Below are 24,246 nucleotides of genomic sequence, written 5' to 3'. Positions count from 1 at the left end.
CAAACTCATTAAGAGCTGCATTAAGAGAGAGTACTCAATACATTGGAGTAAAAAATATATATAATTGAATTATGTTTTGGTAGTAAATACAATAATTTCTTAGATTTCTCTCAAGTTCCTTACCTCTGCAGTTTTTTACAAGCCAAAACTCAAACAAAAGGTAATGTTATTTGATTTGTTAACTGGCTATGGTAATTAGTTGGTGGATATTTGTTGCAAAGCTAGGTGCGTTGAATGCATTATCTTTTTGAGAGGCTTTTTTTTGTGCTGCTTCTCTGAAAGAAAACAAAAACACTGTCTCTCCAACTCCAAAGGTTGTTCTTTTGAAAAGATGAACAAAACTTGCCTTTTTCACAAATTGCTCAACTTTATAATACAATATACTGGTATCCTGATTGAATGCACAGGCTGAGATCATTTTAGGAGTAAAAGAAAAGTTTGATATGTTTACAAAACGGTGTCACATGTCATGATGTGTTTATTACATTTGCGATGTAAGTAGAAATTGCTAGGTTAAAATGGGACTGATGGTTAGTGTTTTTACATCTATAAACAAAAAATGATGCGTTTCCTCAACTTTTCTTTTCATAGAACTGGGGATGTTTCAGAGTTACATGGATACAAGTGCACCTCCAATTTTTGCCTTAGAACTTGCAGAGGCTTACGCCCCCCATCCCTGAGTCACCACCAGTGCAGACCTTCTCACACTTATCTACCTGTGAAATCCTTCATACCTCTCATTACTGGTCAATGACTGTATCAGCAAACTTCATCAGGTGTTTTTTCTACATGCTTTTTACACAGATTATATGGATTATTGTATTAGTAGATTTTGGTGCATCATTTTTTATGTAATATAGCTCTTAAACTTGTAGTCACAAAGTAGTTTTTCTCTCGTTTTTCTAGAAGACAGTTTTTTGTTAATATTGTCAATTTGAAATAGCTGTTATTTGCTTATTCTCTACTAAGAGTCCTTAACTTTTTAATTTTTAAATGCTACACGACCCTAATTAATTAAAATGACTTAATAACCATTGTAAATACGGTATTGTGCAAACCCCATTTTCATTCATTTCAATTGCTAGTGTTATATAAATGACATTTTTGTCTAGACACCATTTCTGTTTATGAAATAAAGAAACATCATGTACATTATTTGGTCTTTTTTTATATCTGCATATGCAGATACACATTGTTGAGCATGAAAACCCCAGCAACGATATCAAGAAAGATGACAAGTGTTGAATATATTGTATTTAATAGAAAAAACATCCATAACAGGGTTCATCAATAAATTCACATTTTGTTGAATTTGAAGAGCCCTTCTATCTCCAACTTTATCATCATTCTGTACGGTAAACAATATCAAAGTGCTTCCAAAAATCATTCTTACATTTTTTAGATAAAATATTTTGTAAAGTGGAGGTTATCATATCCCACAGTGTTTTAAGTGTATTAGCGATCACAAACTATGAGTCTTTTAAAAATGTAGAATTTCCTTAGAAGGCCATTGTCTCATCATATGAACATGCTCACTTTAAGCCAAATGTCATTTTAACGTGTGCAAAATGTCATTACAAGTAGCTTGCAGTCATACATTCCACAGAAATTCTATTAAATGTGATACCGCAGATATTTATTGCAAAGATAGCATGTGACAAATACAAAATTAGAACTACCCATGCCAACATAATTGTACTAAAGCGTTTACTTCACATCTACAATAGAGAGCAATAGTAATGCCGTCTTTTTGTAGAAACTAACTCCGACATGGCTCGTTGGCCAAAGCCTATGGGGAAATGAATGGCATATTTTGGAGGCATTTTGGATAAATCCCGAAAATAAGGCCTGTATTAAACGCAATCTTAGTAGAGGTCTTATACGTTTTGTTCTATGATATAATCTTCAACAGCTAACGTCACTTTTTCTGAATTTTGAAGCAATTATATAATCAAAACAAGCTCATAATTCATAAGGGTAATGTTAACTGAATGATATTATCTCATTTATCCCAAAGCCCCATTCATTTCCCCCATAGGAATGGCTGAACGAAACAGTGGTAAATAATTTCCAGGTTTTAGGATTACAAGCTGGCGAGCTCTATACATATGTTATTATGAATACAATTAGGCAATTAGAAGGGAGTGTCGCTTTGCGATCAGGGTCCCCAGATCCTTCTGGTCCCTCAGCCAGTTCTCACTTTTTCATGATTGAAGACAATTCCAGAATCATGCTCTGAAAGAGTGAAAATATGCAGTAGTTATTTAATCGGAATCTTTAGAAATACATGATGAGAATCTTACAATGCACATCCTCCATTTTGAAAATCATATTGCGTAATGGCTCTACTTACCATTGACATTCTTCGTCCACTAGCTGGAGGTGGGGTCATAGGTGGGCTCTCTCCTTGGGCGATACGCTTGGCCTCTGTGTCCGCCCCACTCCCAGAGTTCGGGCTATCAGGAGGACTGGCCAGGTTGGTCTGAGAGAGTCCCCGGGACATAAAACTAGCCTTCCTCGCCGTGGGATAGTAGTCACTGTCAGGTGAATCACTCACGTCACTGTAGTCCTGCAGAGCGCTGACCCGGCTCTGTTTGCGCAGCTGGTTCTGCAGGGCTGCTGGTATCTCCATATGGCTGGCCATGAGGGAAGGTGGTGGCTGTGCTCCGTCGTGCCTGGGGTGGCCTGAGCCTTTAAGTCCGTTGGAGTCATCACTGGTGCATGAGTGGTTCCTCTGGTCCAGAGTGTAGCGGCGCTCCACGGCCCCCAGCTGTCTAGGATACTGCTCTGAACCGTTGGTGCCACCACCATCGTTGTGAGGAGCTACTGAAGGCATGTACGATGGGACAGCATCCATTGTGTAGGCCGTCTGAGTGAACTGCATCATCTTTTGGGGAGATGAGTTTGTAAGGACACACACCTGCTGGACCATGGAGTTTTTCTTGGACCTGTATACTATGCTGTCATCATCTGCACCTTTATTTCCATACAGACTTTGTTTGACTTTCTTCACTCCCAGGTGGAATATTTCGAGGAGATTCAAAAACAAAGAAACCCCAGCGATGACGAGCATGAAGATCATGAAAATGTTCTTCTCAGTTGGTCTGGACACAAAGCAATCCACACTGTTTGGGCAAGGCAATCTCTCACATTTGTACAAAGGATCCAGCCCAATTCCATAGAGTACATATTGTCCCACTATGAAGCCAACCTCCACCACTGACCTCGTCAAGATATGGAAAACATATGTGCGAAGCAAGGAGCCCCTGAGTGGAGCTTTCCTTACTCTCTTCTGTTCCTCCAGCTTCCTCAGCTCCTTCTCTATCATTCTCAGTCTGTCTTCATCAACAGGCTCAGCGCCCTCTAGCTCTGCTTTCAGGAAAGCTTTCTTCTTGTGTCTCTCTTTTTCAAGGGCCCTCAAACGGTACAGTGCATGTCCCATGTACACCAGAGAGGGAGAGGACACGAAAATGATTTGTAACACCCAGTATCGGATAAGAGAAATGGGGAATGCATCGTCATAGCACACATTCTTACACCCAGGCTGGTCCGTGTTGCACACAAACTCACTCTGCTCATCATCCCAAACATCCTCTGCTGCCACACCAAGTACGAGCATCCGGAATATGAAAAGGATGGTTAGCCAGATTTTTCCCACAATGGTTGAATGAATATGTACCTCTTCTAAGATACTCCCCAACAAGTTCCAATCCCCCATCTTCTGTTTCACATATCCTTATGCTGTAAAAAATTTTTTACAAACACACACAAAAAAAAACTGATTTGACATAAACTTCCACTGGGCCATGGTATAACATAAATATATGGGCCATGGTATAACATAAATATATTACAGTATAAGCAATTATTTCATAAAGGCTTACTGTGTATATTTTTCATGACTGCAAAACAATTGCCTTTTACTAAATTGATCGATCCAATAAGGCAAAATAAAATAAAACATCTCAAAGGATTTAAGAGTTAGAATTAACTTACATTTCAACTAGGTTGTCTGTTCCACTTGCTTCAGAAAGAACCGATTATTTGGTATAATTAAAGTTTTGTTTCCACAGATTGAAGAGATCGGCAACCCATCTCTGAGCATAGCTACAGTGAGTGTCTCTCCAATCTGTTGCAAGCAGGACTCATAAAATGCAAGGATCGATCCACCAAACGACTGGACAATTACCCGGGGCTAGCTTTAACACGCAACTGTTGACAGCAGGACACCACACAGACACAGTAGGACATGTTATCAATACTGCCAACCATCTCATGGCGTAGCTCTGGACGTCAATAAAAGTCAAATGCATGCTATTTAAACTCTCCAAATAGTTTTTATCTTTACTATAGGTTGTGATTATGTTTGTATATTACCTAACTAATTGTATTCAACTGACCAAGTCAAAGTGACCAATCTATTGGGCCAGACAGAATGATCAATGTGTCATGTCCCAAGTTAACTGCATGATGAGCTATTTCAGACATTGGACTAGTCTGGCCAAGCCTCCTGACCAAGCTCTGTTAATTTAATGAATGAAATTCTTAACAGATGACACAATTAGAACAAATTCACATTGTTGCCATTGATATTTAGTAGACCATTTAGATTCCTGAAAATTAGTTAACCATTTAATAATTCTCAATTATTAGAAACAGGAAAATAAATCCTTAGGGAATGTATGAAACACTTAATTTTACATTGCATGGTACTGTGTGGTTGCAATAGCCACCGTTAATAATACACCCAAATGTGATTCTAACCTCATGATCCCATTCCATTACACTGATTTATCATGAAAGAGAATGTGTCCTTAGAATCATTCTGAAATAAAGTTGAATGAAGTTATAGCAGTGGTAAGCTAAGGTAAGTAAACCCTAAGGCAAATCCCCGCCTTATCTTAGCTCATTGGTCACCATAGCAGCACCCACCCGTAGTCTGCGCTCCAGCAGGTATATCTCACTGGTCATTCCCAAAGCCAACACCTCCTTTGGCCGCCATTCCTTCCAGTTCTCTGCTGCCAATGACTGGAACGAATTGCAAAAATCTCTGAAGCTGGAGACTCTTATCTCCCTCACTAATGTTAAGCATCAGTTGTCAGAGCACCTTACCGTTCACTGCACCTGTACACAGCCCATCTGAAATTAGCCCACCCAACTACCCCATCCCTATTGTTATTTATTTTGCTCATTTGCACCCCAGTATCTCTATTTGCACATAATCTCTTGCACATCTATCATTCCAGTGTTAATACTAATTGCAATTATTTTGCACTATAGCCTATTTATTGCCTTACCTCCATAACTTGCTACATTTGCAAACACTGTATATATATTTTCTGTTGTATTTTTTGACTTTGTTTTTTTTACCCCATATGTAACTCTGTGTTGTTGTTTTTATCGCACTGCTTTGCTTTATCTTGGCCAGGTCGCAGTTGTAAATGAGAACTTGTTCTCAACTGGCTTACCTGGTTAAATAAAGGTGAAATAAAATAAATAAATAAAGGCAGTGACCTCAATTCATATAATATGGGTCCCAGTTTCTGGCCATGTATGTTAGAGCATGTACTACCTTGGAACATTGCCCTCCAGAAGGATTCATTATTAATTAACACTCTCCCATGACAGCTATAACTGTGAGAATAGGTGTGTTGAACTATGACCTTTAAGCTTTTTGTTTTAGCCGGAAGATATGCTGCTCTTTGATATAAAACCTAAGCAGGAGTTGAGAATGTGCCTAAAATATGCTGTATTCATTTGGGTGGTAAGTTAAAGTGAAGTCATTGAATTCATGTGAAATATAATATTTTCACTAATAATCAAAACCATGTTAAATAAATAAACTTTATTTTCAAAACCAAAATATGTACAATAAAGGCTACACAGTGTATATTCATTAACCATGTTGTCACACTCACAACCATCCAAAACCAAAATCAACCAACCAAAAATCTTAGTCAAGAAATGTGTACTCAGTCAAATCCTTAATTTCTATAAACATATACAGTGGAGAAAAAAAGTATTTAGTCAGCCACCAATTGTGCAAGTTCTCCCACTTAAAAATATGAGAGAGGCCTGTAATTTTCATCATAGGTACACGTCAACTATGACAGACAAAATGAGAAAATAAAATCCAGAAAATCACATTGTAGGATTTTTAATGAATTTATTTGCAAATTATGGTGGAAAATAAGTATTTGGTCAATAACAAAAGTTTCTCAATACTTTGTTATATACCCTTTGTTGGCAATGACACAGGTCAAACGTTTTCTGTAAGTCTTCACAAGGTTTTCACACACTGTTGCTGGTATTTTGGCCCATTCCTCCATGCAGATCTCCTCTAGAGCAGTGATGTTTTGGGGCTGTCGCTGGGCAACACGGACTTTCAACTCCCTCCAAAGATTTTCTATGGGGTTGAGATCTGGAGACTGGCTAGGCCACTCCAGGACCTTGAAATGCTTCTTACGAAGCCACTCCTTCGTTGCCCGGGCGGTGTGTTTGGGATCATTGTCATGCTGAAAGACCCAGCCACGTTTCATCTTCAATGTCCTTGCTGATGGAAGGAGGTTTTCACTCAAAATCTCACGATACATGGCCCCATTCATTCTTTCCTTTACACGGATCAGTTGTCCTGGTCCCTTTGCAGAAAAACAGCCCCAAAGCATGATGTTTCCACCCCCATGCTTCACAGTAGATATGGTGTTCTTTGGATGCAACTCAGCATTCTTTGTCCTCCAAAAAGGTGAGTTGAGTTTTTACCAAAAAGTTATATTATGGTTTCATCTGACCATATGACATTCTCCCAATCCTCTTCTGGATCATCCAAATGCACTCTAGCAAACTTCAGACGGGCCTGGACATGTACTGGCACTGCAGGATTTGAGTCCCTGGCGGCGTAGTGTGTTACTGATGGTAGGCTTTGTTACTTTGGTCCCAGCTCTCTGCAGGTCATTCACTAGGTCCCCCCGTGTGGTTCTGGGATTTTTGCTCACCGTTCTTGTGATCATTTTGACCCCATGGGATGAGATCTTGCGTGGAGCCCCAGATCGAGGGAGATTATCAGTGGTCTTGTATGTCTTCCATTTCCTAATAATTGCTCCCACAGTTGATTTCTTCAAACCAAGCTGCTTACCTATTGCAGATTCACTCTTCCCAGCCTGGTGCAGGTCTACAATTTTGTTTCTGGTGTCCTTTGACAGCTCTTTGGTCTTGGCCATAGTCGAGTTTGGAGTGTGACTGTTTGAGGTTGTGGACAGGTGTCTTTTATACTGATAACAAGTTCAAACAGGTGCCATTAATACAGGTAACGAGTGGAGGACAGAGGAGCCTCTTAAAGAAGAAGTTACAGGTCTGTGAGAGCCAGAAATCTTGCTTGTTTGTAGGTGACCAAATACTTATTTTCCACCATAATTTGCAAATAAATTCATAAAAAATCCTACAATGTGATTTTCTGGATTTTTTTTCCTCAATTTGTCTGTCATAGTTGACGTGTACCTATGATGAAAATTACAGGCCTCTCTCATATTTTTAAGTGGGAGAACCTGCACAATTGGTTGCTGACTAAATACTTTTTTCCCCCACTGTAAACATAACACCTTGAATCATATATAAAATGGAACATCTGTGGCTTATTTTTTTTATGTAACTGACCATCTTGAAGTCAGTGCAATATATAATACATTTGACATACAGTAAAATGCACTTTCTGCCATGTGACAGAGTAAATGTGGCCTTAATTGTAGTTCCAATCTTTATTTCCAAACACAAACACTCCCAGATTATGTTGAAGTAGAAAAGAGTACGTAACTTCAGTACACATTTTGTACAAGCAGCACAAGCTGCAATGCTCCATAAAAGCATTAGAGACAACTCACCATTCTGTTATTTTTCAGCTAAAATTGGTTAATTACTTAATTAAAATGTATGATTGCAGCAGTGTCTAACTCCACATATGGTATAACCTTGCTATGGCATATTAAGAGATGTGAAGTTGAGATAGGATATTCCCAAGGATCAATACGGTAGATTAGTTTAAACACAAAAAGGAAGAAAAATAAATCCAGTGCATTGAAATATCAACAGATGTACCAAAACAGTTAATAAAAGCTGTGTTCATTTAGGCTGTGGGGCGATAATACATTGTATATTGAAGCCTGTGAGGATTTTACCTCAAGGATATTCAGATCCTTGCTGAACACAGCACAAAAACACATTTGAGTTTGAGATCTAGTTGACTGTGGTCATATGTTCCAAGTCCATCAATTACAGGCATCACATTCAGATCTGCTTCCACTCATTCATCAAATGGGACATTCAAGTCGTGACCTTGGAACGTTTGAGAGTATAAGAAGCCTAGTACGTGAAATCTTCATTGAATTAAAAAATATATATTCAGAGAAGTCAGCTTGCCATCTTCTCCTTCTTCTTAAAAAGCTTAATCAGTTGGGAAAATCGCTTTGCAATCTAAAGATTAAAAAAATAATTAAAATAATGAATTAATATACAGAACTGACATCAATGCTCAGCATTAACTACTAGTATCTTATATCAAAAAGATAAAAATGTCATTATTATCAAAATGGCCACGGCCTCCGGTGCACATGTACTGCTGCAGCATGTATTCGAATCCAGCCCACTGCTATTTCAGCACACTCTCTCCTCTACCTTTACCTCCATTTCTAGCCAATAACCATGCAAAGAGACATTTACATTTACATTACATTTACATTTTAGTCATTTAGCAGACGCTCTTATCCAGAGCGACTTACAGTTAGTTAATTTTTTTTATTTTTATTATTATTATTTTTTATACTGGCCCCCCGTGGGAATCAAACCCACAACCCTGGCGTTGCAAACGCCATGCTCTATCAACTGAGCTACATCCCTGGCCCAAATTTGTTTGTTTATAAAGAAACTCTGAACACTGTAAATTATTAACGATTAAATATACTCAATGAATATACAGAACTGGGTAACATTTCTAAAGGGTTTATAAAGGTTTTGTAATTATGTTATTAACGGTTATTTAATATTTGTAAATGCATTATAAACCATTAATAAATGGGTTATTACAAATTGGTCAAAATAGTGTCATAGCCTGTCAGTGCTTGCCAAGTATTGAGACACTATTTACCTCAAGGTATTAACCATTTATAAAACGCACTTACAAATGCGTATAATATTGAACCCTTATATATCATCATGCAACCTTATTTTCCATGGTTGCACAGTTAACCAATAGTTATTTTCTCACTTTTGGGTGTGATGCATTGTTGCTCTGTCACAGGAACAGAAATGGTTGGTTTTCACACCAATGGTCAACTCCCATGTGGTGTCTTGCCCCATGTTTGAAACCCTGATGATGCATTGGTAAACCTATTTATTCCAGGAATGAAGGCCTCGTCTGAAGATCAAGCCATACTATCGGTGTGGTTCGCTGGTTTCTGAGAAATGGCCCCAACTTTGTGAGATCTGCCCATCTGTGAAACGCGGTTGAAATAAAGACAACCTGGAACGTGCCCAGAATTGCGTGTTGACACTGACATGTTACAGTGCATCGTGAAAAATCAGGATGGACGTGGCTGTGAGACGTGTGCAAAGGCCAGACAGAAGAGATTGTGCGAAATAAACATTGTTCACAAGATACAAATGATGACAGAGGAGAGAGGGTAAATTCTCTATTCAATTTGTTCCACTTTTGGATACAGAAGTTCTGCTGGATGATTTAGCACGCTGCTCAGCTATCTAAGTAGCTAGCTAGCTATCTAGCTAGATAATGTTTGCTAGCACCTCTGTCCTAGCTAGCTAGGAAACATTTTCTAGCTAGTTAGTATTAGGTAAAACCTCAATCGTCTTTTTGAATATAGAAATTCTGCTAGACAAGATAATATTTGGCATGATATAGTTAGCTAGCTAAGTAGATCACGTTTGCCAGCTAGCTAGCTAACATCGACATGACAGAATTTCCATGGAATTTGTTTAGCTAGCATTTTTGGATTAGCACGCTAGCTAGCGAGTTATCTATCCTTTGAACTCAGGTAATGTCTCTAGCTAGGTACCTGATAAGTTAACTAGCTTGCATCCATTGTCAGCACACGTGGTTCCAATTGTAAAGCTGCAATATATATTTTTTGGCCGACCCGACCAAATCCACATAGAAATATGAGTTATAGATCGGTCACTCATTGAAAGCAAGTCTAAGGAGCTGTAGATCTGTTTTATGTGAGGTCATTTTATGCTTCCTGTTCTTACATTTTATTTTTGCGTCCTTTACTTTCGGTTTTGTACACCAACTTCAAACAGCTGAGAGTATTATTCTATCGATTGACTATTACTTTTTTTTTTAAACCACCCAGCAGTGCAATTTGCAGAGTTAGCTCCAGGTAAATGTTACAATTCTTCAGCAGTTCCGGAACCTGCGACCAAAAACAAGCTACATCTGGACAGTACCAAATCAAATACTCTAATGATTCTGTCTCTTCGCAGCAAAATCTGCAGAGCTGGGATGGTTGTATCCCCCATATATAATATATACAGTGGGGAGAACAAGTATTTGATACACTGCCGATTTTGTAGGTTTTCCTACTTACAAAGCATGTAGAGGTCTGTAATTTTTTATCATAGGTACACTTCAACTGTGAGAGGCGGAATCTAAAACAAAAATCCAGAAAATCACATTGTATGATTTTTAAGTAATTAATTTGCATTTTATTGCATGACATAAGTATTTGATCACCTACCAACCAGTAAGAATTCCGGCTCTCACAGACCTGTTAGTTTTTCATTAAGAAGCCCTCCTGTTCTCCACTCATTACCTGTATTAACTGCACCTGTTTGAACTCATTACCTGTATAAAAGACACCTGTCCACACACTCAATCAAACAGACTCCAACCTCTCCACAATGGCCAAGACCAGAGAGCTGTGTAAGGACATCAGAGATAAAATTGTAGACCTGCATAAGGCTGGGATGGGCTACAGGACAATAGGCAAGCAGCTTGGTGAGAAGGCAACAACTGTTGGCGCAATTATTAGAAAATGGAAGAAGATCAAGATGACGGTCAATCACCCTCGGTCTGGGGCTCCATGCAAGATCTCACCTCGTGGGGCATCAATGATCATGAGGAAGGTGAGGGATCAGCCCAGAACTACACGGCAGGACCTGGTCAATGACCTGAAGAGAGCTGGGACCACAGTCTCAAAGAAAACCATTAGTAACACACTACGCCGTCATGGATTAAAATCCTGCAGCGCACGCAAGGTCCCCCTGCTCAAGCCAGCGCATGTCCAGGCCCGTCTGAAGTTTGCCAATGACCATCTGGATGATCCAGAGGAGGAATGGGAGAAGGTCATGTGGTCTGATGAGACAAAAATAGAGCTTTTTGGTCTAAACTCCACTCGCCGTGTTTGGAGGAAGAAGAAGGATGAGTACAACCCCAAGAACACCATCCCAACCGTGAAGCATGGAGGTGGAAACATCATTCTTTGGGGATGCTTTTCTGCAAAGGGGACAGGACGACTGCACCGTATTGAGGGGAGGATGGATGGGGCCATGTATCGCAAGATCTTGGCCAACAACCTCCTTCCCTCAGTAAGAGCATTAAAGATGGGTCGTGGCTGGGTCTTCCAGCAAGACAACGACCCGAAACATACAGCCAGGGCAACTAAGGAGTGGCTCCGTAAGAAGCATCTCAAGGTCCTGGAGTGGCCTAGCCAGTCTCCAGACCTGAACCCAATAGAAAATCTTTGGAGGGAGCTGAAAGTCCGTATTGCCCAGCGACAGCCCCGAAACCTGAAGGATCTGGAGAAGGTCTGTATGGAGGAGTGGGCCAAAATCCCTGCTGCAGTGTGTGCAAACCTGGTCAAGACCTACAGGAAACGTATGATCTCTGTAATTGCAAACAAAGGTTTCTGTACCAAATATTAAGTTCTGCTTTTCTGATGTATCAAATACTTCTGTCATGCAATAAAATGCAATTACTTAAAAATCATACAATGTGATTTTCGTTTTAGATTCCGTCTCTCACAGTTGAAGTGTACCTATGATAAAAATTACAGACCTCTACATGCTTTGTAAGTAGGAAAACCTGCAAAATCGGCAGTGTATCAAATACTTGTTATCCCCACTGTATGTATGTATGTATGTATGTATGTATGTATGTATGTATGTATGTATGTATGTATGTATGTATGTATGTATGTATATACAGTGGGGGAAAAAAGTATTTAGTCAGCCACCAATTGTGCAAGTTCTCCCACTTAAAAAGATGAGAGAGGCCTGTAATTTTCATCATAGGTACACGTCAACTATGACAGACAAAATGAGGAAAAAAAATCCAGAAAATCACATTGTAGGATTTTTTATGAATTTATTTGCAAATTATGGTGGAAAATAAGTATTTGGTCAATAACAAAAGTTTCTCAATACTTTGTTATATACCCTTTGTTGGCAATGACACAGGTCAAACGTTTTCTGTAAGTCTTCACAAGGTTTTCACACACTGTTGCTGGTATTTTGGCCCATTCCTCCATGCAGATCTCCTCTAGAGCAGTGATGTTTTGGGGCTGTCGCTGGGCAACACGGACTTTCAACTCCCTCCAAAGATTTTCTATGGTGTTGAGATCTGGAGACTGGCTAGGCCACTCCAGGACCTTGAAATGCTTCTTACAAAGCCACTCCTTCGTTGCCCGGGCGGTGTGTTTGGGATCATTGTCATGCTGAAAGACCCAGCCACGTTTCATCTTCAATGCCCTTGCTGATGGAAGGAGGTTTTCACTCAAAATCACATGATACATGGCCCCATTCATTCTTTCCTTTACACGGATCAGTCGTCCTGGTCCCTTTGCAGAAAAACAGCCCCAAAGCATGATGTTTCCACCCCCATGCTTCACAGTAGGTATGGTGTTCTTTGGACGCAACTCAGCATTCTTTGTCCTCCAAACACGACAAGTTCTATTTTGGTTTCATCTGACCATATGACATATGACATTCTCCCAATCCTCTTCTGGATCATCCAAATGCACTCTAGCAAACTTCAGACGGGCCTGGACATGTACTGGCTTAAGCAGGGGGACACGTCTGCACTGCAGGATTTGAGTCCCTGGCGGCGTAGTGTGTTACTGATGGTAGGCTTTGTTACTTTGGTCCCAGCTCTCTGCAGGTCATTCACTAGGTCCCCCCATGTGGTTCAGGGATTTTTGCTCACCATTCTTGTGATCATTTTGACCCCACGGGGTGAGATCTTGCGTGGAGCCCCAGATCGAGGGAGATTATCATTGGTCTTGTATGTCTTCCATTTCCTAATAATTGCTTCCACAGTTGATTTCTTCAAACCAAGCTGCTTACCTATTGCAGATGCAGTCTTCCCAGCCTGGTGCAGGTCTACGATTTTGTTTCTGGTGTCCTTTGTCAGCTCTTTGGTCTTGGCCATTGTGGAGTTTGGAGTGTGACTGTTTGAGGTTGTGGACAGGTGTCTTTTATACTGATAACAAGTTCAAACAGGTGCCATTAATACAGGTAACGAGTGGAGGACAGAGGAGCCTCTTAAAGAAGAAGTTACAGGTCTGTGAGAGCCAGAAATCTTGCTTGTTTGTAGGTGACCAAATACTTATTTTCCACCACAATTTGCAAATAAATTCATTAAAAATCCTACAATGTGATTTTCAGGATTTTTATTTCTCAATTTGCTTGTCATAGTTGACGTGTACCTATGATGAAAATTACAGGCCTCTCTCATCTTTTTAAGTGGGAGAACTTGCACAATTGGTGGCTGACTAAATACTTTTTTTCCCCACTGTATATATCCCATTGTATAAGAGATTCTCCAAAATTGAAATATTCCAGGCATTTATATATAAAAGCCTTATCAAAATTAGCTATGAATACCAGGCCTGGTTTAACAGATTTTTCATAGTGTTCTATTGTTTCCAGTACTTGTCTTATATTATCTCCAATGTATCGTACATGTAAAAAAAAAAAAGCTGTCAGACAATACCTTTTTAATTCTATGTGCTATGCATTTTGTTAGAATTTTTGCATCACAACGCTGAAGTGTAAGGGGCCTCCAACTTTTTTAATTGACTGGATCTTTATATTTACCACTTGGGTCCTGTTTCAGTAATAATGAAATCAGCCCCTGTTGAGTATCTGATAATCTACCATTTTTATAGGAGTGGTTAAAACATTCTAATAACGGTCCTCTGAGCACATCAAAAAAGGTTTGGTATACCTCAACTGGTATGCCATCCAGCCCTGGAGTTTTCCTGGACTTAAAGGCTTTAATTGCAAATGGTATAAATCATGATAATGATGATAGTAGAGTTGTGTAGCTAGAGTGTCTATGCTAAATTGTAAAAATTCCTATTCTCTCCAACACATTCCCATAAGGTCTCAGACTCCAGGATGGGAAAATGCTTAACAAGAAAGAAACAGATGAAGACACAGAAGGGGACCATGAGACCCTATGTTGTATTTTAAATAGTTCATCTGTTGTCAAATTCTATTCTGACCTGTTTATCTGAATTAGCTAGGCTACTCACTATACCAATGATAGGCTACAGATTTCAGTCACTGTAATTAAAATTGTTTTCCCAATGTATCCTTCCATTAAATTGCATTTTGTTCTTACTATACTGAACAAAAATATCAAACGCAACATGCTACAATTTCAAAGATTTCGCTGAGTTACAGTTCATATAAGGAAATCAGTCAATTTAAATAAATTAATTAGGCCATAATCATTTCTAGATGATTTGAGAGTTCACTCAGAGCTTAGACATACTTATAGGCAGTATTGGGTACTCATCACTACATACATGAGAAGATTCAACACTTTGTTAAACATGTTCAGTCAATGAATGGTGGGTATGAAGACCAAAACATTTAACGTTGTGAGAGGATACCTCCTCCACTGTTTCACCAACCAAAGGTATTACGGTTCACATTTCACACCAGGGCGTTCACCATACTTGGACTATCACAGAGAAGTGGTAAGTGTGTTGATATAATCTGTTAAAGGGTAATATGTTAGAAATTATGATTTATAACGTGATTATAACCCCTTTATAAACCCTTTACAAATGGAACCTTATTGTAAAGTGTTACCCAGAACTGACATCAATGCCCAGCATTAACTACTAGTATCCTATATCAAAAACATAGAATGTCATTACTATCAAAAATAAGCTCAGAAAAACGTAAATTAGCAAAGACATACCTGAGCGGGTGTCTTGTTCATTTTCTCTGAAAGGGCAGAGAAGGTATCTGGAGAGGCACCTTTCATCTTCAGTGCGAGGAGAATATCTCGGTCTTCATCCCTTCAAGAAAAACAAATATTTTAGTGGCAATCATGACACTTGACACGGAGACCCTCCAACAGCTAATACAAATGGCACATAACAAAAAGGCATGTATTTAAAGACCAACTCACCTTGTCCACGTCACAACCACGTCACCCTTTTTTACGATGATATTCTTGGCAGACAGGCTGTTGGGTGATGGGGTAGATTGGGGTGAAGTAGTGACTTTACTTCTCTCTCTCTTGGAGCTTCCAGTCCCCTTTCCTTTGGGACTTTTTGACGACTTCTTTTTATGCATGCTCTTCTCTGGGATTACCTCCTTTTTAGCCCGCTTTGCTTTAGTTTCCACATGGTGCATTGTCCGCTTTTTCCCGGTCTTACCCTTGCTGTGGTCTCTCTCTGGTGTGTCTTCTATGATGGTGAGGCATGGCGATGATAGCTCAGATGCTATTTCGGTGCTTGTGGAAAGGTAGAAAGGAGGACTGGCCTCTGAATAAGGGGCTTTGGAAGGCGTTTTTTCTGGGGGCCGATCTTTGTCTTTACCATGTTTTTCTTCTCCTGGTGGTGTTTGAGGGATCTCAGCACCCCTAGGATTGATGTATGCACTTGTGGGGTTAACGCCTGTGTTGGTGCAGATGACTTCTGGGCTTGTGGAGTTGACACATGTGTAGTTGCAGTTATTTCCTGGGTTGGTGGCATTATTTCCTGGGTAGGTAGAGTTGACACTGCCTGGGCTTGAGGAGTTGACACCTTGGCTTGAGTTGATTCCTAAGTTTGTGGAGTTGACCACTGGGTTGGTGGAATTGATGTCTGGGCTTAAAGAATTGACTACTAGGCTTGATGAGTTGATTCCTAATCTTGTGTAGTTGACCACTGGGTTGCTGGAGTTATTTCCTGGGTAGGTAGAGTTGATACTGCCTGGGCTTAAAGAGTTGAACACTGGGTTGGTGGAGTTGACTCCTAGGTTGGTGGAGTTGACGCCTAGGTTGGTGGAGTTGACGCCTAGGTTGGTGGAGTTGACGCCTAGGTTGGTGGAGTTGACGCCTAGGTTGGTGGAGTTGACGCCTAGGTTGGTGGAGTTGACGCCTAGGTTAGTGGAGTTGACGCCTAGGTTGGTGGATGCATGCCGTATCCTCACAATGAAATTATCATTTGACTTCTCCATCACTACTGCCTGCATGGGCAAGTGAGGCTTGAAGTGAAACAAAGGGTTAACAGGAGCCTCCCTGGTCCTGCCACCACCGCTTGATGCACAGCTGGAGTTGTCCGTGTCCAGGGCAAGGTGACTGTCCTGCTCTGTAGCGTCTTCCCCATCCATAAGAGCATCCTCACTGAAGTGTGCACTGATGACACTGTCCGGAGCAGACATGGGCTCCCCGGTGGCTGGGTGCAAAAAACTGAGGTGATTGTCAGATTTGAGAGGTGAGGGAATTGTGAGAGACCCAGACAGATCTTCTGCCAAGATGGAATATGATCTATGCGAGAACACACTGGACTGTGGTGTCATTATGCTTTCTGGTAGGCCGGAGGGCATCTCTAACATGCAAGGCTCATCCAACAAAGTTGGATTTAGTGGAATTTGGACTTTTGAATTTGGAGAGGAAAACTTGATAGGTGAAATAGGTGACCACGTGGCAATGAGTTTAGAGGGAGTACCAACTTGACTTGGGGTACAAACATTGCTTGGGGTGGTAACGCCTAGGAAACGCTCTCTTTCTTTCAGTGGAGTACCAAGGGGCCAGCCATGATTGTCCCCAGCTGAGACACTAGTTTCTAGCAGATCAGACCCTTGTAAGAGACACTTGAAGATCTCTCCCATCTGGGAGTCTGTTACCAGGTTGAACGTTAGGCTGGAGGCTTGCTGTTCTGTGAGGATTTCAAAGTCAGGCTTGTCATGGAGTGAGCCATTTTGAGACAGCCGGCGAACATAGGTAGCTGTTTTCTCAGCAGATGAAGAGCTGTTTGATGGTAAGATCTCTACCACGTGTTGCGAAGGAGGTTGCATAGGAGGTTGTATAACAGGAGGATCTGATGTTTGAGGCTTCGATTCCTTATCCTCTTCCTCAAAGGACATTTTAATATGTTTGCCTATTCCAAGACCGGTTTTGCAAGGGGGGACAGTCCGAGACCTGGTTCTTTTCATGTTGGTTTCAACACAGTCGGTTAATTTCTCTTGCAGTCTTTTAGGTGCAGAAGTTCTGGTTCTGGTCACTCCCTGCTGTCCTTTAAGTTTGGTGGCCACAGATGGCTTGGGGGACTTCACCGGCAGCTTGGGGGACTTCACCGGCAGCTTGGGGGACTTCACCGGCAGCTTGGGGGACTTCACCGGCAGCTTGGGGGACTTCACCGGCAGCTTGGGTGACTTCACCGGCAGCTTGGGTGACTTCACCGGCAGCTTGGGGGACTTCACCGGCAGCTTGGGTACCCCATTTCCAGAGAGACTCCCGTCTCTTTTTTCTGCTCCTGCCGACTGGCTTCCGTTTGAGGATTTGCTAACACTTATCAGTGCAGTCTGAATTTCCTGGAATAAGAAGTCTAACTGCACATCCACAAATTCCCACAGTTTGGACTTCATATTGAGTGGTTCTTGGTCAAAGATGCGGTTGACAATGCCATTATTTAATAACTTACTCAAAACAGACATTATGATGTTCTTCAGTTTAACTTTGAGGTCATCTTCTTGGCTGCATAGTTTAGTAAAGCTTACACTATCAACAAAGTCTGTAAAAGAGGGAAAAAAGGACATGTCCATAGCACCGCAGAAGGTTTTCTTAGGGAATGTTGAATGAAGCTTCATGTACTTTTTTCTGCACTCATAGCGAATCTTTGCAAGCATGTCCATAACTTCCTCCACGGTAGACAAGGCGGCGTTGGGTAACGGAGGTTGAATCGTTTTGTAGCGGGTTTTGTTTGATGTGGGGCTTCTAACTGGTGAAGTCAAGGTTTTACTTCTGAGTTTAAAATTCCGTTGTGAAACTAAACTATTTTCTTTGGCCGGCTTCTTTGAAAGTCTAGTGGATGACTTGGGACTTGGTTGATTTTTAACAGTTCTTATGGGCCTAACCGTCTTGGCTGGAGAACTTGGCGTGACTGGAGTTTCCTCCTCTTCACTTTCACTAACAATTTCACCTTCTTCCATTTCCTCCTCAGGGCTGGAAGAATGGACGGAGGTCCCATCCACATCTCGTTGTGCAGCAAATGTGATGGAGCAGCCAGGAGTGTTGTTCTCCTTATTCACTTCCAACTTCTTTGAATTGGAATCTTCAGTTGCACTGGACAACTCTGGTCAAAGACAATACATTGATTAGCAAATTAAAAGCATACCCTGTTTACACAGTACAGTCAGTTTGATGGAGTTAAAGCAGTCGATTAGGGTGTGTAAACCTATTAAACCCACTAAAATCTAAGATTAGACATTTCTAACATGTACTGCCCTAATTTTTATAAGAAAAGTGGATATAAAATGAAAGATTAATCTCTCATGTGAAGTTGTATGACTTTACTTACAAATAATTTTAATAAGACATACAAATATATTTGACAAAACTGGGCTCAATCGTATCCAGAGATCAATGTGGACTTAGGCTTTTGTTCTTGCCAACCAGCACACACCTGATTCAACTAATCATACACTTCAATCAAGACATGATTAGTTAAATCAGGTGTGTTATTGCTTGGTTAGAACACAAACCTGCACCCACACTGGCCCTCTGTTGATAAGAAGCCATGCAACAAAGACCATAACACACACATAATTCAATGAATTATCTGAAAGCTGATTCACATTTGCTGTACTGCTAATCGTGTTAATTAGTTTGACTTGTCTTCCAAAAGCCTATCTGAAGACAGTTTAAATCTCCCTCTGTTTATTAAAAAGGTACAGGTGGTGGACCAATAAACGGAATCACCTGGGTGAATGAAGGACAACAATATGATAATGCCCCCACCCAAAAGTACATGAGTAGTCGCCCAATAGTCATCTTGTCCCTCATTTGTTTGTATTTTTGTCCACCAGTTGTAGGTCTTCTATCCCTCAACCCTGATTTTGTTCTTCTCTCTCTACATCAACGACTAACTGTCCACTCCAAACGTCTTGGAGAGTACAAAGGTTTCTAGTTGTTTCTAATCTTCGTAAAGGCTACATGGCTATCATTTGTTTTTCAACAGGACAATGACCCAACACACCTCCATGCTGTGTAAGGGCTATTTGACCAAGAAGGAGAGTGATTGAGTGCTGCATCAGATGACCTGGCCTCCACAATCACCCGACCTCAACCCAATTGAGATGGTTTGGGATGAGTTGGACTGCAGAGTGAAGGAAAAGCAGCCAACAAGTGCTAAGCATATGTGGGAACTCCTTCAAGGCTGTTGGAAAAGCATTCCAGGTGAAGCTGCTTGAGAGAATGCCAAGAGTGTGCAAAGCTGTCATCAATGCAAAGGGTGGCTACTTCAAAGAATCTCAAATATAAATATATTTTGATTTGTTTAACACTTTTTTGATTACTACATTATTCCATGTGTTATTTCATAGTTTTGATGTATTCACTATTATTCTACAATGTAGGAAATCGTAAAAATTAAGAAAAACCCTTGAATGCGTATGTGTGTCCAAACTTTTGACTAGTACTGTATATATATATATATATATATATTTTTTTTGCTACTGCTCGACAAAAAAAGAAATACATCTTGGTCGACCAACAGCCTATCGACCAAACAATTGACCAGTCAAATAACTGTGGTCAGCCCTAACACAAACTCATCATTACACTATTGTTTTCTAAATTAAAATCTACCTCTTCACCCTCCTTATAATTCAGTTAAGCCTAATTTAAATTAAATTGTGAAGTAAAGTGCATAATTATCGCCCATTCATCCATTTGTCATTGATTCAGTGAGGAGAGATAGACGCATTAGCGCCTGGCTGGGTACCAACGTCCTACAGCACATTGTCTCTGTGGGTTAAGTTAGAAACAGGTGTGAAAAAAAACAAAACAGGTAAAAATACTAAATACTTTTCTGTTTGTGATTTCAAAATTTGGACAAATGCGCAGTGTTATTTATTTGGCTGATTTTTTTTATTTACTAAATCAGGCCGTTGGCCTATGGTGGTTCTAGTGTTAATAGCTACGCTTACCCTACCAAACAACTAATGTTCCCTCTAATTTATTTAGGCACTGAGCAAATTTCAGGTCTGCTGAGTGCAAACTTGAACGTTGAGAAAATTCTGTGCAACTTCCGCTGCGCATTTACTGTGAAGACAAATGTGCACACGTGGCTACATGTAGCTCTCGCTTTGATCTCAAAACAAGTGCATAATAATTGCGACCGCTCATGCTGTAAAACAGTCCAGTCCAAAGTGAATGGCACAAATCCATACATTGCAATGGTCTATTCATCCCAGCCCCGTCCCCGCAGGAGGCCTTTTGCCTTTTGGTAGGCCTTAATTGTAAATAAAAATGTGTTCTTAACTGACTTGCCAAGTTAAATTAAAAATATTGCACATAGGCCTACTGCAGCTCTGATTGGTTATGGAGCACCGGTCTGTGTAGAGTACGGGCTGAGTCGTGCCTGTCAATGCAATAGAATCCTACTCCGATGCGCTCTGCCTACAACAAAATCTCTTGCATAGTTCGTGTTGTTTCGGTATATTGCATTGAAAGTGTCTAATATCGCTTTGATTCGATCACAATTCCTACAGTAAAGGGAAACGTTGATAGTGTTAACTAATGGGGAAAACTATAAAAGTTGAGTGAAGTTCAATCTCGTGCTTCTCTGCGCGGGCTGATATTTATTCTGCTCGGTAGTCCCGGGGGAGCTGCACGCAGCTTAGAGGGAACATTGCTAACAACAACATACTTTTGCATTTTCTTAACATTTAGCCTAGAACAGAAATAGTTAAACTAAACCATACCAAGTGATGCTTACCTTTGTGAAGACTCTTGACGTAAGCAGATTTGCTGTGACATGGCAGCTGCTGGCTTTTCCTCATCGGGCGGACTGGGCTTGTGAGTGGGCTTATGGCATGTGGAATGACTTTTAGGCTACTCAGTGTGAGCATCATCGAGTCCTCATCATGGGCCATCGGAATGGAGCTAGAGGGCTCAACATTCTCCTCTTCATTCTCTGTGTAGCTTGGCTCAGAATTGAGGGACTTCTTCAGTGTCTCTGCCAAACCACCGTTGTGCTGTTCAGATGACGCAACCTCTCCTGTGGTGGTGCTGCTCACCTTAGACACCCCAATGCTGCTCAACAGTGAACTTTGTTCCACAACAGTTTTCTCTTTCTCATACTCCACAGTTATCTCTGTGACATCAGTAATGACCTCAGATGTAATGCAGATCTCTACGTCCATTCTAATTGTACTGGACACAGCATCCTTGGAAACATCTTGCACCTCCTCTGTCACATCTTTCTCCAGACTAGAATTAGAAATAACGGAGACAGGCAGTTGTTGTTGAAGGCCCTCAGGTTGAACGAGGGGTGATAATTGCAGAGATTCAGATTTTTGTTTTCCTGGACCACCTTCAACAGCAGGATGTCCCACACAGACAGCAGCAGGTGGATCTTGTGTCACAGTTTCAACAGCTTGGCTTTTACAGACCAAAGCACTGGGAGTTTCACTGTTGGACTTATGCACACAATTGTCAGTAATAACCACTGAATCTACAGTTGAATGTTTAGGGGTAAATCCATTAGCAGATAGGCCAGTGTCGGTATTTGAATTGTTTCCACAATTCTCAGTGACAGTAGTAGTAGCCGCAGTGACACCAGTAGCAGTTAAATCCTCAGACGTGCCAATTTTACTTTCAGAGGCACATTTTTCAAGTCTGCTTTTCAGTGGAGTTTCCGAATCAATGTCACAGTCTGGAGCTGAAACACAATCCTTCCTGATAAGTTCTGGTGTGGTGGGTTTAGACCTCTGACCCTCTATGGCCTCGGACAGCTCAGGCCTTTCTTCGGAGCCATCTTGGACAGTACTGTCTTCCACTTCTAACTGGCACTTATGTTGCTCTTTGGCTACTGTGGCCTCAGACAGAGCCTTTTCAGCATCCTGACAAGATTCTTTCTCTGTATGTCTACTCTCCATACTTTCAGGTTCTGGAGGCGTTGGGATTTCTGAAGAGGGCTGTACAACTGGGTTCATTAAGACCTCATGGGTCTCTACTACACTACTGTTGATTTTGTCTAAGACAAGCAATTCTCCTAGATCAGGCTGTCCACTGTCTTCCGCTGACTGGTCTTCAGGAACCTCATCAGGTGGTGTGCCCTCCTCCTGTTCCTTGACTTCAGCAGGCTGTCTTGGAATTTTAACTGGTGACAGGGTGAGGTTCAGAGTTTCCATGAAACTTAACTTTCTGTTTGGACCGTTTTCCTCTTTAGAGCTTTTCTCAGCCACTTTGGCCTCAGGTGGAAGCACTTCAGATTCCTCATGTGTCTTTTGCTCCCTGACTTTACCGTTGCCCATGTTCTGGTCCTTACTGACGTCCGCACTGCATCGCTCACGCTCCTTTCTTCTCTCTGTAGAAGTGCTTTTTCTTTCTCCTGATTTTTCCCCTGATCTATTTTTTTCTTTTCTGATCTCATCCTCTCTTCTTCTCTCTTTCCTTCGGTGGTCCCTTGGAGGACTTGTCCCTCCCTTGCGATTAAAATATTCACTGAATCGTTTAGTGAGACTGGCTTGATTTGAACAGGCATGCCTTCTGTTTTTAGAGGAAATGTCTTTGATACTTCTACTACGCTTAGCGTCATCCTTATCACAGCTGAGCACCTTATCATGCCAACTAGAACCTTTTGGTTGAATGTCTGCACTGTCTTTAGACAATCCTGTAGACATACGGTAAGAGGAAGCAGTGCAATGCAAAATGTCTGAGTGTGGGCTTTTAGCCCTATCTGATCTCCTGTGTACCTCAACATCTGAGGGATGAAGGTATCTGCTTCTGTTTGACTTAGAGTCATATTTTCCAATATCTTTTTGTGCTCTGTGTGACCGGTTCCTCTCATCTGAATGAGATTCCTTATTTACATCTGGACTGTTTTTATGTCGCTGCTCCTTTGACTCGGACAGCCTGGGATTTTCACCTCTGCCTTCTCTGTACTTGGTTTGTTTTGGCTCGTCTGACGGGCCTAGTTCACGTGTACGGTGTCTATTCACGGAGTCCTTGCTGGAACTACTAACAGAAGAATATGTGCGTTTCACTGGAGCTTCTGAATCACCTCTAGAAGTATTTGACGTGACAGGAAGAGGTGGTCTGAAAACTGTTGCGTCAGAGGGGGGTGGGGGGAGGACCACATCTCTGTCTTGACGTAGCAGCTGACGAAGATCCTTTACAACACAATCCTGTCTAGGTCCCGGTGATTGGGTTGGTGGAGGAGGACCCATAGGATTCTGTCCAGCTGGAACTTGATTTTTCAAGCAGTTCATCTGAGATTGATGGTGAGCAGCAGGACCTCTCCCTGGCCTGAAACTAAAAGTTTGAACATAAATTACTCACATGCCTAGATTCACAGAAATTATCCCATCTAATGGATACGTAGAAAATGTATGTACATCCCTAAATAACTGTTTATTTGATGTACCCTGCCAATTACGAGTTACCACTTCACAGGTGTATCTGAAGTATGAAGGGTCAAGACACTTACCTTTGGCTCAACCTATTTATCTCCTCGTCCTTCCGCACAACCTCCATTTTAGCTGTTTTGATGAACGCACAGATGTTCTTCTTCAGACGGCTGTTCTCAGTGTTCAGCGATGTATTCTTCAAAATGACAACACATTTACATTTTTTGTCATTTAGCAGACGCTCTTATCCAGAGCGACTTACAGTTAGTGAGTGCATACATTTTTGATACACAACATCTCAACCACATACAGTAAGTGTAAATAAGATACACAATGCAATCATTTGTCCATTTAGCCTTTTCAACACCCACTAGTGGGGAGCGATTA

The 24,246-nt window shown here is 41.1% G+C and overlaps 2 protein-coding genes across 2 annotated transcripts; both read right to left on the bottom strand.

Annotated features, from left to right (window-relative positions):
* Window positions 1–2,196: 2,196 nt before the first annotated feature.
* On the bottom strand, window positions 2,197–3,718 carry LOC311123489 (gap junction alpha-10 protein-like; the record flags this gene model as incomplete). The annotated part of the gene is made up of 2 exons (XM_084197749.1): window positions 2,197–2,235; window positions 2,354–3,718. The coding sequence occupies 2 exons, from the start codon at window positions 3,716–3,718 to the stop codon at window positions 2,197–2,199; spliced, it is 1,404 nt and encodes a 467-aa protein (XP_084053875.1).
* A 3,871-nt stretch (window positions 3,719–7,589) lies between these two features.
* On the bottom strand, window positions 7,590–24,055 carry LOC311123490 (uncharacterized protein; the record flags this gene model as incomplete). Its single annotated transcript, XM_084197750.1, has 5 exons — window positions 7,590–8,463; window positions 15,215–15,314; window positions 15,428–18,578; window positions 21,225–23,764; window positions 23,940–24,055. Coding segments are annotated over 5 exons (5,970 nt in total), but the record flags the coding sequence as incomplete, so codon positions are not given.
* Window positions 24,056–24,246: the final 191 nt, after the last annotated feature.

This window comes from Coregonus lavaretus (genome assembly GCF_964263955.1).
Source record: "Coregonus lavaretus genome assembly, contig: HAP1_SCAFFOLD_4463, whole genome shotgun sequence".
Classification (NCBI taxonomy): domain Eukaryota; kingdom Metazoa; phylum Chordata; class Actinopteri; order Salmoniformes; family Salmonidae; genus Coregonus; species Coregonus lavaretus.
Note: the sequence above shows the minus strand (reverse complement) of the source record. Positions and strands in the feature narration are given on the sequence as shown.